General features: G+C 51.2%; 1 protein-coding gene across 1 annotated transcript in view; it reads right to left on the reverse strand.

Moving 5' to 3' along the window:
- Positions 1-353: 353 nt before the first annotated feature.
- LOC139241317 (integrin alpha-M-like) overlaps positions 354-15,713 on the reverse strand; it is a gene marked incomplete at its 5' end in the record, with an annotated part of 101,574 nt that continues 86,214 nt past the window's right edge. The window contains one exon of the mRNA XM_070869946.1: positions 354-1,131. Within this exon, the coding sequence (XP_070726047.1) occupies positions 1,003-1,131 (129 nt within the window). The remainder of the gene's footprint in view (positions 1,132-15,713) is intronic.

The following is a 15,713-nucleotide window of genomic DNA, read 5'->3' on the forward strand; positions in this document are numbered from 1 at the left end:
CTGCGTGCAGTTTTGGTCTCCGTATTCAAGGAAGGATATACTTACATTGGAGGCAGTTCAGAGAAGGTTTACTCGGTTGATTCCGGGGATGAGGGGGTTGACTTATGAGGAAAGGTTGAGGAGGTTGGGCCTCTACTCATTGGAATTCAGCAGAATGAGAGGTGATCTTATTGAAAGGTGTAAGATTATGAGGGGGCTTGACAAGGTGGATGCAGAGAGGATGTTTCCACTGATGGGGGAGACTAGAACTAGGGGGCATGGTCTCAGAATAAGGGGCCGCCTATTTAAAACAGAGATGAGAAGAAATTTCTTCTCTCAGAGGGTTGTAAATCTGTGGAATTCGCTGCCTCAGAGAGCTGTGGAAGCCGGGACATTGAATATATTTAAGACAGAGTTAGACAGTTTCTTAACTGATAAGGGAATAAGGGGTTATGGGGAGTGGGCGGGGAAGTCCATGAGTCCATGATCGGATCAGCCATGATCGTATTAAATGGCGGAGCAGGCTCGAGGGGCCGAATGTTCTCATGCAAAACAGATAAAATTGACACCGAGCCCCAAAAGAAGAAATTAAGGCAGACGACCAAAAGCTCGGTCAAAGAGCTAGGTTTTAAGGAGCCTGTTAATGGAGGGAAGAGAGGTAGAGAGGCGGAGAGGTTTTGGGAGCAAGGTCCAGAGCTGAGTTCAATCAGAGCAAAGTCGATTTAACCAGCGCACTGTAACAGTCTACAGTGTCTACTTACGCAGCAAACAGTCCACAGAATCTACTTAGAAAGAGTCTCGGTGTGTACCGCAGCAAAGGCAACTCGGGGCCAAAAACTCCAGCAAAGTGTCCCGGTGGCAGCAACGTCATTTGTCCAGGGAACGGCAGGCAGCAGAGAGGGGTGATGCAAATTATATCCGTGACCTCAATCCCTGACAATTACAGCAGTGACTGACGGCGGCAATTAATCGGACATCTCTAGTCTGGCCGGGAATGGTGGTGCTAATATAGTGCAGCCTTCTCTATTCCACCGCTGGTGCACCAACTGCTGTTGCAGGATGACTGTTCAGAGGCTCGGTACATCCTTCCCCGGCATTCTGGGCGGCATTGTCATTCATTAGATCCTTGTAGCTCCGTTTAAAAAATCCCACCTGTTATTGGCATAACACACAGTGTCAGGGAGCTGGGTTAACATCAGTACAGATACAGTCAGTAACACAGGGCGCTGGGGGAGAGGGGTTACTGAGTGACAGTGTGAGGGAGCTGGATTAACATCAGTACAGATACAGTCAGTAACACAGGGTGCTGGGGGAGAGGGGTTACTGAGTGACAGTGTGAGGGAGCTGGATTAACATCAGTAGAGATACAGTCAGTAACACAGGGTGCTGGGGGAGAGGGGTTACTGAGTGACAGTGTCAGGGAGCTGGATTAACATCAGTACAGATACAGTCAGTAACACAGGGCACTGGGGGAGAGGGGTTACTGAGTGACAGTGTGAGGGAGCTGGATTAACATCAGTACAGATACAGTCAGTAACACAGGGCGCTGGGGGAGAGGGGTTACTGAGTGACAGTGTCAAGGAGCTGGATTAACATCAGTACAGATACAGTCAGTAACACAGGGTGCTGGGGGAGAGGGGTTACTGAGTGACAGTGTGAGGGAGCTGGATTAACATCAGTACAGATACAGTCAGTAACACAGGGCTCTGGGGGAGAGGGGTTACTGAGTGACAGTGTGAGGGAGCTGGATTAACATCAGTACAGTTACAGTCAGTAACACAGGGCACTGGGGGAGAGGGGTTACTGAGTGACAGTGTGAGGGAGCTGGATTAACATCAGTCGAGATACAGTCAGTAACACAGGGTGCTGGGGGAGAGGGGTTACTGAGTGACAGTGTGAGGGAGCTGGATTAACATCAGTACAGATACAGTCAGTAACACAGGGCTCTGGGGGAGAGGGGTTACTGAGTGACAGTGTGAGGGAGCTGGATTAACATCAGTACAGATACAGTCAGTAACACAGGGTGCTGGGGGAGAGGGGTTACTGAGTGACAGTGTGAGGGAGCTGGATTAACATCAGTAGAGATACAGTCAGTAACACAGGGTGCTGGGGGAGAGGGGTTACTGAGTGACAGTGTGAGGGAGCTGGATTAACATCAGTACAGATACAGTCAGTAACACAGGGCGCTGGGGGAGAGGGGTTACTGAGTGACAGTGTGAGGGAGCTGGATTAACATCAGTACAGATACAGTCAGTAACACAGGGTGCTGGGGGAGAGGGGTTACTGAGTGACAGTGTGAGGGAGCTGGATTAACATCAGTACAGATACAGTCAGTAACACAGGATGCTGGGGGAGAGGGGTTACTGAGTGACAGTGTGAGGGAGCTGGATTAACATCAGTACAGATACAGTCAGTAACACAGGACGCTGGGGGAGAGGGGTTACTGAGTGACAGTGTGAGGGAGCTGGATTAACATCAGTAGAGATACAGTCAGTAACACAGGGTGCTGGGGGAGAGGGGTTACTGAGTGACAGTGTGAGGGAGCTGGATTAACATCAGTACAGATACAGTCAGTAACACAGGGTGCTGGGGGAGAGGGGTTACTGAGTGACAGTGTGAGGGAGCTGGATTAACATCAGTACAGATACAGTCAGTAACACAGGGTGCTGGGGGAGAGGGGTTACTGAGTGACAGTGTGAGGGAGCTGGATTAACATCAGTACAGATACAGTCAGTAACACAGGACGCTGGGGGAGAGGGGTTACTGAGTGACAGTGTGAGGGAGCTGGATTAACATCAGTACAGATACAGTCAGTAACACAGGGTGCTGGGGGAGAGGGGTTACTGAGTGACAGTGTGAGGGAGCTGGATTAACATCAGTAGATACAGTCAGTAACACAGGGCGCTGGGGGAGAGGGGTTACTGAGTGACAGTGTGAGGGAGCTGGATTAACAGCAGTAGAGATACAGTCAGTAACACAGGGCGCTGGGGGAGAGGGGTTACTGAGTGACAGTGTGAGGGAGCTGGATTAACATCAGTACAGATACAGTCAGTAACACAGGGCGCTGGGGGAGAGGGGTTACTGAGTGACAGTGTGAGGGAGCTGGATTAACATCAGTAGAGATACAGTCAGTAACACAGGGCGCTGAGGGAGAGGGGTTACTGAGTGATGTGTGAGGGAGCTGGATTAACATCAGTGGAGATACAGTCAGTAACACAGGACGCTGGGGGAGAGGGGTTACTGAGTGACAGTGTGAGGGAGCTGGATTAACATCAGTAGAGATACAGTCAGTAACACAGGGCGCTGGGGGAGAGGGGTGACTGAGTGACAGTGTGAGGGAGCTGGATTAACATCAGTACAGATACAGTCAGTAACACAGGGCGCTGGGGGAGAGGGGTTACTGAGTGACAGTGTGAGGGAGCTGGATTAACATCAGTACTGATACAGTCAGTAACACAGGGCGCTGGGGGAGAGGGGTTACTGAGTGACAGTGTGAGGGAGCTGGATTAACATCAGTAGAGATACAGTCAGTAACACAGGGCGCTGGGGGAGAGGGGTTACTGAGTGACAGTGTGAGGGAGCTGGATTAACATCAGTACAGATACAGTCAGTAACACAGGACGCTGGGGGAGAGGGGTTACTGAGTGACAGTGTGAGGGAGCTGGATTAACATCAGTACAGATACAGTCAGTAACACAGGGTGCTGGGGGAGAGGGGTTACTGAGTGACAGTGTGAGGGAGCTGGATTAACATCAGTACAGATACAGTCAGTAACACAGGGCGCTGGGGGAGAGGGGTTACTGAGTGACAGTGTGAGGGAGCTGGATTAACATCAGTACAGATACAGTCAGTAACACAGGGTGCTGGGGGAGAGGGGTTACTGAGTGACAGTGTGAGGGAGCTGGATTAACATCAGTACAGATACAGTCAGCAACACAGGGCGCTGGGGGAGAGGGGTTACTGAGTGACAGTGTGAGGGAGCTGGATTAACATCAGTACAGATACAGTCAGTAACACAGGGTGCTGGGGGAGAGGGGTTACTGAGTGACAGTGTGAGGGAGCTGGATTAACATCAGTACAGATACAGTCAGTAACACAGGGTGCTGGGGGAGAGGGGTTATTGAGTGACAGTGTGAGGGAGCTGGATTAACATCAGTACAGATACAGTCAGTAACACAGGGTGCTGGGGGAGAGGGGTTACTGAGTGACAGTGTGAGGCAGCTGGATTAACATCAGTACAGATACAGTCAGTAACACAGGGCGCTGGGGGAGAGGGGTTACTGAGTGACAGTGTGAGGGAGCTGGATTAACATCAGTAGAGATACAGTCAGTAACATAGGACGCTGGGGGAGAGGGGTTACTGAGTGACAGTGTGAGGGAGCTGGATTAACATCAGTACAGGTACAGTCAGTAAAACAGGGCGCTGGGGGAGAGGGGTTACTGAGTGACAGTGTGAGGGAGCTGGATTAACATCAGTACAGATACAGTCAGTAACACAGGGCGCTGGGGGAGAGGGGTTACTGAGTGACAGTGTGAGGGAGCTGAATTATCATCAGTACAGATACAGTCAGTAACACATGATGCTGGGGGAGAGGGGTTACTGAGTGACAGTGTGAGGGAGCTGGATTAACATCAGTACAGATACAGTCAGTAACGCAGTGTGCTGGGGGAGAGGGGTTATTGAGTGACAGTGTGAGGGAGCTGGATTAACATCAGTACAGATACAGTCAGTAACACAGGGTGCTGGGGGAGAGGGGTTACTGAGTGACAGTGTGAGGGAGCTGGATTAACATCAGTACAGATACAGTCAGTAACACAGGGCGCTGGGGGAGAGGGGTTACTGAGTGACAGTGTGAGGGAGCTGGATTAACATCAGTACAGATACAGTCAGCAACACAGGACGCTGGGGGAGAGGGGTTACTGAGTGACAGTGTGAGGAAGCTGGATTAACATCAGTACAGATACAGTCAGTAACACAGGGTGCTGGGGGAGAGGGGTTACTGAGTGACAGTGTGAGGGAGCTGGATTAACATCAGTAGAGATACAGTCAGTAACACAGGGTGCTGGGGAGAGGGGTTACTGAGTGACAGTGTGAGGGAGCTGGATTAACATCAGTACAGATACAGTCAATAACACAGGGCGCTGGGGGAGAGGGGTTACTGAGTGACAGTGTGAGGGAGCTGGATTAACATCAGTACAGATACAGTCAGTAACACAGGGTGCTGGGGGAGAGGGGTTACTGAGTGACAGTGTGAGGTAGCCGGATTAACATCAGTACAGATACAGTCAGTAACACAGGGTGCTGGGGGAGAGGGGTTACTGAGTGACAGTGTGAGGGAGCTGGATTAACATCAGTACAGATACAGTCAGTAACACAGGGTGCTGGGGGAGAGGGGTTACTGAGTGACAGTGTGAGGGAGCTGGATTAACATCAGTACAGATACAGTCAATAACACAGGGTGCTGGGGGAGAGGGGTTACTGAGTGACAGTGTGAGGGAGCTGGATTAACATCAGTACAGATACAGTCAGTAACACACGACGCTGGGGGAGAGGGGTTACTGAGTGACAGTGCGAGGGAGCTGGATTAACATCAGTAGAGATACAGTCAGTAACACAGGGTGCTGGGGGAGAGGGGTTACTGAGTGACAGTGTGAGGGAGCTGGATTAACATCAGTACAGATACAGTCAGTAACACAGGGTGCTGGGGGAGAGGGGTTACTGAGTGACAGTGTGAGGGAGCTGGATTAACATCAGTACAGATACAGTCAGTAACACAGGGTGCTGGGGGAGAGGGGTTACTGAGTGACAGTGTGAGGGAGCTGGATTAACATCAGTACAGATACAGTCAGTAACACAGGGTGCTGGGGGAGAGGGGTTACTGAGTGACAGTGTGAGGGAGCCGGATTAACATCAGTACAGATACAGTCAGTAACACAGGGTGCTGGGGGAGAGGGGTTACTGAGTGACAGTGTGAGGGAGCTGGATTAACATCAGAAGAGATACAGTCAGTAACACAGGGTGCTGGGGGAGAGGGGTGACTGAGTGACAGTGTGAGGGAGCTGGATTATCAATACAGATACAGTCAGTAACACAGGGTGCTGGGGGAGAGGGGTTACTGAGTGACAGTGTGAAGGAGCTGGATTAACATCAGTACAGATACAGTCAGTAACACAGGGTGCTGGGGGAGAGGGGTTACTGAGTGACAGTGTGAGGGAGCTGGATTAACATCAGAAGAGATACAGTCAGTAACACAGGGTGCTGGGGGAGAGGGGTTACTGAGTGACAGTGTGAGGGAGCTGGATTAACATCAGTACAGATACAGTCAGTAACACAGGGCGCTGGGGGAGAGGGGTTACTGAGTGACAGTGTGAGGGAGCTGGATTAACATCATTACAGGTACAGTCAGTAACACAGGGTGCTGGGGGAGAGGGGTTACTGAGTGACAGTGTGAGGGAGCTGGATTAACATCAGTAGAGATACAGTCAGTAACACAGGGTGCTGGGGGAGAGGGGTTACTGAGGGACAGTGTGAGGGAGCTGGATTATCATCAGTACAGATACAGTCAGTAACACAGCGTGCTGGGGGAGAGGGGTTACTGAGTGACAGTGTGAGGGAGCTGGATTAACATCAGTACAGATACAGTCAGTAACACAGGGTGCTGGGGGAGAGGGGTTACTGAGTGACAGTGTGAGGGAGCTGGATTAACATCAGTACAGATACAGTCAGTAACACAGGGTGCTGGGGGAGAGGGGTTACTGAGTGACAGTGTGAGGGAGCTGGATTAACATCAGTACAGATACAGTCAGTAACACAGGACGCTGGGGGAGAGGGGTTACTGAGTGACAGTGTGAGGGAGCTGGATTAACATCAGTATAGATACAGTCAGTAACACAGGGCGCTGGGGGAGATGGGTTACTGAGTGTCAGTGTGAGTGACCTGGATTAACATCAGTATAGATACAGCCAGTAACACAGGGCGCTGGGGGAGAGGGGTTACTGAGTGACAGTGTGAGTGACCTGGATTAACATCAGTAGAGATACAGTCAGTATCACAGGGTGCTGGGGGAGAGGGGTTACTGAGTGACAGTGTGAGGGAGCTGGATTAACATCAGTACAGATACAGTCAGTAACACAGGGTGCTGGGGGAGAGGGGTTACTGAGTGACAGTGCGAGGGAGCTGGATTAACATCAGTACAGATACAGTCAGTAACACAGGGTGCTGGGGGAGAGGGGTTACTGAGTGACAGTGTGAGGGAGCTGAATTATCATCAGTACAGATACAGTCAGTAACACAGGGCGCTGGGGGAGAGGGGTTACTGAGTGACAGTGTGAGGGAGCTGGATTAACATCAGTACAGATACAGTCAGTAACACAGGGCGCTGGGGGAGAGGGGTTACTGAGTGACAGTGTGAGGGAGCTGGATTAACATCAGTACAGATACAGTCAGTAACACAGGGCGCTGGGGAGAGGGGTTACTGAGTGACAGTGTGAGGGAGCTGGATTAACATCAGTAGAGATACAGTCAGTAACACAGGACGCTGGGGGAGAGGGGTTACTGAGTGACAGTGTGAGGGAGCTGGATTAACATCAGTACAGATACAGTCAGCAACACAGGGCGCTGGGGGAGAGGGGTTACTGAGTGACAGTGTGAGGGAGCTGGATTAACATCAGTACAGATACAGTCAGTAACACAGGGTGCTGGGGGAGAGGGGTTACTGAGTGACAGTGTGAGGGAGCTGGATTAACATCAGTACAGATACAGTCAGTAACACAGGGTGCTGGGGGAGAGGGGTTACTGAGTGACAGTGTGAGGGAGCTGGATTAACATCAGTACAGATACAGTCAGTAACACAGGGTGCTGGGGGAGAGGGGTTACTGAGTGACAGTGTGAGGGAGCTGGATTAACATCAGTACAGATACAGTCAGTAACACAGGGTGCTGGGGGAGAGGGGTTATTGAGTGACAGTGTGAGGGAGCTGGATTAACATCAGTACAGATACAGTCAGTAACACAGGGTGCTGGGGGAGAGGGGTTACTGAGTGACAGTGTGAGGCAGCTGGATTAACATCAGTACAGATACAGTCAGTAACACAGGGCGCTGGGGGAGAGGGGTTACTGAGTGACAGTGTGAGGGAGCTGGATTAACATCAGTAGAGATACAGTCAGTAACATAGGACGCTGGGGGAGAGGGGTTACTGAGTGACAGTGTGAGGGAGCTGGATTAACATCAGTACAGGTACAGTCAGTAAAACAGGGCGCTGGGGGAGAGGGGTTACTGAGTGACAGTGTGAGGGAGCTGGATTAACATCAGTACAGATACAGTCAGTAACACAACGCGCTGGGGGAGAGGGGTTACTGAGTGAGAGTGTGAGGGAGCTGGATTAACATCAGTATAGATACAGTCAGTAACACAGGGCGCTGGGGGAGATGGGTTACTGAGTGTCAGTGTGAGTGACCTGGATTAACATCAGTAGAGATACAGTCAGTTACACAGGGCGCTGGGGGAGAGGCGTGACTGAGTGACAGTGTGAGGGAGCTGGATTAACATCAGTACAGATACAGTCAGTAACACAGGGTGCTGGGGGAGAGGGGTTACTGAGTGACAGTGTGAGGGAGCTGAATTATCATCAGTACAGATACAGTCAGCAACACAGGATGCTGGGGGAGAGGGGTTACTGAGTGACAGTGTGAGGGAGCTGGATTAACATCAGTACAGATACAGTCAGTAACGCAGGGTGCTGGGGGAGAGGGGTTATTGAGTGACAGTGTGAGGGAGCTGGATTAACATCAGTACAGATACAGTCAGTAACACAGGGTGCTGGGGGAGAGGGGTTACTGAGTGACAGTGTGAGGGAGCTGGATTAACATCAGTACAGATACAGTCAGCAACACAGGACGCTGGGGGAGAGGGGTTACTGAGTGACAGTGTGAGGAAGCTGGATTAACATCAGTACAGATACAGTCAGTAACACAGGGTGCTGGGGGAGAGGGGTTACTGAGTGACAGTGTGAGGGAGCTGGATTAACATCAGTACAGATACAGTCAGTAACACAGGGTGCTGGGGAGAGGGGTTACTGAGTGACAGTGTGAGGGAGCTGGATTAACATCAGTACAGATACAGTCAATAACACAGGGCGCTGGGGGAGAGGGGTTACTGAGTGACAGTGTGAGGGAGCTGGATTAACATCAGTACAGATACAGTCAGTAACACAGGGTGCTGGGGGAGAGGGGTTACTGAGTGACAGTGTGAGGGAGCCGGATTAACATCAGTACAGATACAGTCAGTAACATAGGGTGCTGGGGGAGAGGGGTTACTGAGTGACAGTGTGAGGGAGCTGGATTAACATCAGTACAGATACAGTCAGTAACATAGGGTGCTGGGGGAGAGGGGTTACTGAGTGACAGTGTGAGGGAGCTGGATTAACATCAGTACAGATACAGTCAGTAACACACGACGCTGGGGGAGAGGGGTTACTGAGTGACAGTGCGAGGGAGCTGGATTAACATCAGTAGAGATACAGTCAGTAACACAGGGCGCTGGGGGAGAGGGGTTACTGAGTGACAGTGTGAGGGAGCTGGATTAACATCTGAAGAGATACAGTCAGTAACACAGGGTGCTGGGGGAGAGGGGTGACTGAGTGACAGTGTGAGGGAGCTGGATTATCAATACAGATACAGTCAGTAACACAGGGTGCTTGGGGAGAGGGGTTACTGAGTGACAGTGTGAGGGAGCTGGATTAACATCAGTACAGATACAGTCAGTAACACAGGGTGCTGGGGGAGAGGGGTTACTGAGTGACAGTGTGAGGGAGCTGGATTAACATCAGTACAGATACAGTCAGTAACACAGGGTGCTGGGGGAGAGGGGTTACTGAGTGACAGTGTGAGGGAGCCAGATTAACATCAGTACAGATACAGTCAGTAACACAGGGTGCTGGGGGAGAGGGGTTACTGAGTGACAGTGTGAGGGAGCTGGATTATCATCAGTACAGATACAGTCAGTAACACAGGGTGCTGGGGGAGAGGGGTTACTGAGTGACAGTGTGAGGGAGCTGGATTAACATCAGTACAGATACAGTCAGTAACACAGGGTGCTGGGGGAGAGGGGTTACTGAGTGACAGTGTGAGGGAGCTGGATTAACATCAGTACAGATACAGTCAGTAACACAGGACGCTGGGGGAGAGGGGTTACTGAGTGACAGTGTGAGGGAGCTGGATTAACATCAGTATAGATACAGTCAGTAACACAGGGCGCTGGGGGAGATGGGTTACTGAGTGTCAGTGTGAGTGACCTGGATTAACATCAGTATAGATACAGCCAGTAACACAGGGCGCTGGGGGAGAGGGGTTACTGAGTGACAGTGTGAGTGACCTGGATTAACATCAGTAGAGATACAGTCAGTATCACAGGGTGCTGGGGGAGAGGGGTTACTGAGTGACAGTGTGAGGGAGCTGGATTAACATCAGTACAGATACAGTCAGTAACACAGGGTGCTGGGGGAGAGGGGTTACTGAGTGACAGTGCGAGGGAGCTGGATTAACATCAGTACAGATACAGTCAGTAACACAGGGTGCTGGGGGAGAGGGGTTACTGAGTGACAGTGTGAGGGAGCTGAATTATCATCAGTACAGATACAGTCAGTAACACAGGGCGCTGGGGGAGAGGGGTTACTGAGTGACAGTGTGAGGGAGCTGGATTAACATCAGTACAGATACAGTCAGTAACACAGGGCGCTGGGGGAGAGGGGTCACTGAGTGACAGTGTGAGGGAGCTGGATTAACATCAGTACAGATACAGTCAGTAACACAGGGTGCTGGGGGAGAGGGGTTACTGAGTGACAGTGTGAGGGAGCTGGATTAACATCAGTACAGATACAGTCAGTAACACAGGGTGCTGGGGAGAGGGGTTACTGAGTGACAGTGTGAGGGAGCTGGATTAACATCAGTAGAGATACAGTCAGTAACACAGGGCGCTGGGGGAGAGGGGTTACTGAGTGACAGTGTGAGGGAGCTGGATTAACATCAGTACAGATACAGTCAGTAACACAGGGTGCTGGGGGAGAGGGGTTACTGAGTGACAGTGTGAGGGAGCTGGATTAACATCAGTACAGATACAGTCAGTAACACAGGGCGCTGGGGGAGAGGGGTTACTGAGTGACAGTGTGAGGGAGCTGGATTAACATCAGTACAGATACAGTCAGCAACACAGGACGCTGGGGGAGAGGGGTTACTGAGTGACAGTGTGAGGAAGCTGGATTAACATCAGTACAGATACAGTCAGTAACACAGGGTGCTGGGGGAGAGGGGTTACTGAGTGACAGTGTGAGGGAGCTGGATTAACATCAGTAGAGATACAGTCAGTAACACAGGGTGCTGGGGGAGAGGGGTTACTGAGTGACAGTGTGAGGGAGCTGGATTAACATCAGTACAGATACAGTCAGTAACACACGACGCTGGGGGAGAGGGGTTACTGAGTGACAGTGCGAGGGAGCTGGATTAACATCAGTAGAGATACAGTCAGTAACACAGGGCGCTGGGGGAGAGGGGTTACTGAGTGACAGTGTGAGGGAGCTGGATTAACATCAGAAGAGATACAGTCAGTAACACAGGGTGCTGGGGGAGAGGGTTGACTGAGTGACAGTGTGAGGGAGCTGGATTATCAATACAGATACAGTCAGTAACACAGGGTGCTGGGGGAGAGGGGTTACTGAGTGACAGTGTGAAGGAGCTGGATTAACATCAGTACAGATACAGTCAGTAACACAGGGTGCTGGGGGAGAGGGGTTACTGAGTGACAGTGTGAGGGAGCTGGATTAACATCAGTACAGATACAGTCAGTAACACAGGGTGCTGGGGGAGAGGGGTTACTGAGTGACAGTGTGAGGGAGCTAGATTAACATCAGTACAGATACAGTCAGTAACACAGGGCGCTGGGGGAGAGGGGTTACTGAGTGACAGTGTGAGGGAGCTGGATTAACATCAGTACAGGTACAGTCAGTAACACAGGGTGCTGGGGGAGAGGGGTTACTGAGTGACAGTGTGAGGGAGCTGGATTATCATCAGTACAGATACAGTCAGTAACACAGGGTGCTGGGGGAGAGGGGTTACTGAGTGACAGTGTGAGGGAGCTGGATTAACATCAGTACAGATACAGTCAGTAACACAGGGTGCTGGGGGAGAGGGGTTACTGAGTGACAGTGTGAGGGAGCTGGATTAACATCAGTACAGATACAGTCAGTAACACAGGACGCTGGGGGAGAGGGGTTACTGAGTGTCAGTGTGAATGACCTGGATTAACATCAGTATAGATACAGCCAGTAACACAGGGCGCTGGGGGAGAGGGGTTACTGAGTGACAGTGTGAGTGACCTGGATTAACATCAGTAGAGATACAGTCAGTATCACAGGGTGCTGGGGGAGAGGGGTTACTGAGTGACAGTGTGAGGGAGCTGGATTAACATCAGTACAGATACAGTCAGTAACACAGGGTGCTGGGGGAGAGGGGTTACTGAGTGACAGTGCGAGGGAGCTGGATTAACATCAGTACAGATACAGTCAGTAACACAGGGTGCTGGGGGAGAGGGGTTACTGAGTGACAGTGTGAGGGAGCTGAATTATCATCAGTACAGATACAGTCAGTAACACAGGGCGCTGGGGGAGAGGGGTTACTGAGTGACAGTGTGAGGGAGCTGGATTAACATCAGTACAGATACAGTCAGTAACACTGGGCGCTGGGGGAGAGGGGTTACTGAGTGACAGTGTCAGGGAGCTGGATTAACATCAGTACAGATACAGTCAGTAACACGGGGTGCTGGGGAGAGGGGTTACAGAGTGACAGTGTGAGGGAGCTGGATTAACATCAGAAGAGATACAGTCAGTAACACAGGGTGCTGGGGGAGAGGGGTTACTGAGTGACAGTGTGAGGGAGCTGGATTAACATCAGTACAGATACAGTCAGTAACACAGGGCGCTGGGGGAGAGGGGTTACTGAGTGACAGTGTGAGGGAGCTGGATTAACATCAGTACAGGTACAGTCAGTAACACAGGGTGCTGGGGGAGAGGGGTTACTGAGTGACAGTGTGAGGGAGATTAACATCAGTACACATACAGTCAGTAACACAGGGTGCTGGGGGAGAGGGGTTACTGAGTGACAGTGTGAGGGAGCTGGATTAACATCAGTACAGATACAGTCAGTAACACAGGGCGCTGGGGGAGCGGGGTTACTGAGTGACAGTGTGAGGGAGCTGGATTAACAGCAGTAGAGATACAGTCAGTAACACAGGGTGCTGGGGAGAGGGGTTACAGAGTGACAGTGTGAGGGAGCTGGATTAACATCAGTACAGATACAGTCAGTAACACAGGGTGCTGGGGGAGAGGGGTTACTGAGTGACAGTGTGAGGGAGCTGGATTAACATCAGTACAGATACAGTCAGTAACACAGGGCGCTGGGGGAGCGGGGTTACTGAGTGACAGTGTGAGGGAGCTGGATTAACAGCAGTAGAGATACAGTCAGTAACACAGGGTGCTGGGGAGAGGGGTTACAGAGTGACAGTGTGAGGGAGCTGGATTAACATCAGTACAGATACAGTCAGTAACACAGGGTGCTGGGGGAGAGGGGTTACTGAGTGACAGTGTGAGGGAGCTGGATTAACATCAGTACAGATACAGTCAGTAACACAGGGTGCTGGGGGAGAGGGGTTACTGAGTGACAGTGTGAGGGAGTTGTATTAACATCAGTGCAGATACAGTCAGTAACACAGGGTGCTGGGGGAGAGGGGTTACTGAGTGACAGTGTGAGGGAGCTGGATTAACATCAGTACAGATACAGTCAGTAACACAGGACGCTGGGAGAGAGGGGTTACTGAGTGACAGTGTGAGGGAGCTGGATTAACATCAGTACAGATACAGTCAGTAACACAGGGCGCTGGGGGAGAGGGGTTACTGAGTGACAGTGTGAGGGAGCTGGATTAACATCAGTACAGATACAGTCAGTAACACAGGGCGCTGGGGGAGAGGGGTTACTGAGTGACAGTGTGAGGGAGCTGGATTAACATCAGTACAGATACAGTCAGTAACACAGGGTGCTGGGGGAGAGGGGTTACTGAGTAACAGTGTGAGGGAGCTGGATTAACATCAGTACAGATACAGTCAGTAACACAGGGTGCTGGGGGAGAGGGGTTACTGAGTGACAGTGTGAGGGAGCTGGATTAACATCAGTACAGATACAGTCAGTAACACAGGGCACTGGGGGAGAGGGGTTACTGAGTGACACTGTGAGTGAGCTGGATTAACATCAGTACAGATACAGTCAGTAACACAGGGCGCTGGGGGAGAGGGGTTACTGAGTGACAGTGTGAGGGAGTTGGATTAACATCAGTACAGATACAGTCAGTAACACAGGACGCTGGGGGAGAGGGGTTACTGAGTGACAGTGTGAGGGAGCTGGATTAACATCAGTACAGATACAGTCAGTAACACAGGGCGCTGGGGGAGAGGGGTTACTGAGTGACAGTGTGAGGGAGCTGGATTAACATCAGTACAGATACAGTCAGTAACACAGGGCGCTGGGGGAGAGGGGTTACTGAGTGACAGTGTGAGGGAGCTGGATTAACATCAGTACAGATACAGTCAATAACACAGGGCGCTGGGGGAGAGGGGTTACTGAGTGACAGTGTGAGGGAGCTGGATTAACATCAGTACAGATACAGTCAGTAACACAGGGTGCTGGGGGAGAGGGGTTACTGAGTGACAGTGTGAGGGAGCCGGATTAACATCAGTACAGATACAGTCAGTAACACAGGGTGCTGGGGGAGAGGGGTTACTGAGTGACAGTGTGAGGGAGCTGGATTAACATCAGTACAGATACAGTCAATAACACAGGGTGCTGGGGGAGAGGGGTTACTGAGTGACAGTGTGAGGGAGCTGGATTAACATCAGTACAGATACAGTCAGTAACACACGACGCTGGGGGAGAGGGGTTACTGAGTGACAGTGCGAGGGAGCTGGATTAACATCAGTAGAGATACAGTCAGTAACACAGGGTGCTGGGGGAGAGGGGTTACTGAGTGACAGTGTGAGGGAGCTGGATTAACATCAGTACAGATACAGTCATTAACACAGGGTGCTGGGGGAGAGGGGTTACTGAGTGACAGTGTGAGGGAGCTGGATTAACATCAGTCCAGATACAGTCAGTAACACAGGGTGCTGGGGGAGAGGGGTTACTGAGTGACAGTGTGAGGGAGCTGGATTAACATCAGTACAGATACAGTCAGTAACACAGGGTGCTGGGGGAGAGGGGTTACTGAGTGACAGTGTGAGGGAGCCGGATTAACATCAGTACAGATACAGTCAGTAACACAGGGTGCTGGGGGAGAGGGGTTACTGAGTGACAGTGTGAGGGAGCTGGATTAACATCAGAAGAGATACAGTCAGTAACACAGGGTGCTGGGGGAGAGGGGTGACTGAGTGACAGTGTGAGGGAGCTGGATTATCAATACAGATACAGTCAGTAACACAGGGTGCTGGGGGAGAGGGGTTACTGAGTGACAGTGTGAAGGAGCTGGATTAACATCAGTACAGATACAGTCAGTAACACAGGGTGCTGGGGGAGAGGGGTTACTGAGTGACAGTGTGAGGGAGCTGGATTAACATCAGTAGAGATACAGTCAGTAACACAGGGTGCTGGGGGAGAGGGGTTACTGAGGGACAGTGTGAGGGAGCTGGATTATCATCAGT

Source organism: Pristiophorus japonicus, unplaced genomic scaffold, assembly GCF_044704955.1.
Source record: "Pristiophorus japonicus isolate sPriJap1 unplaced genomic scaffold, sPriJap1.hap1 HAP1_SCAFFOLD_1038, whole genome shotgun sequence".
Lineage (NCBI taxonomy): Eukaryota > Metazoa > Chordata > Chondrichthyes > Pristiophoridae > Pristiophorus > Pristiophorus japonicus.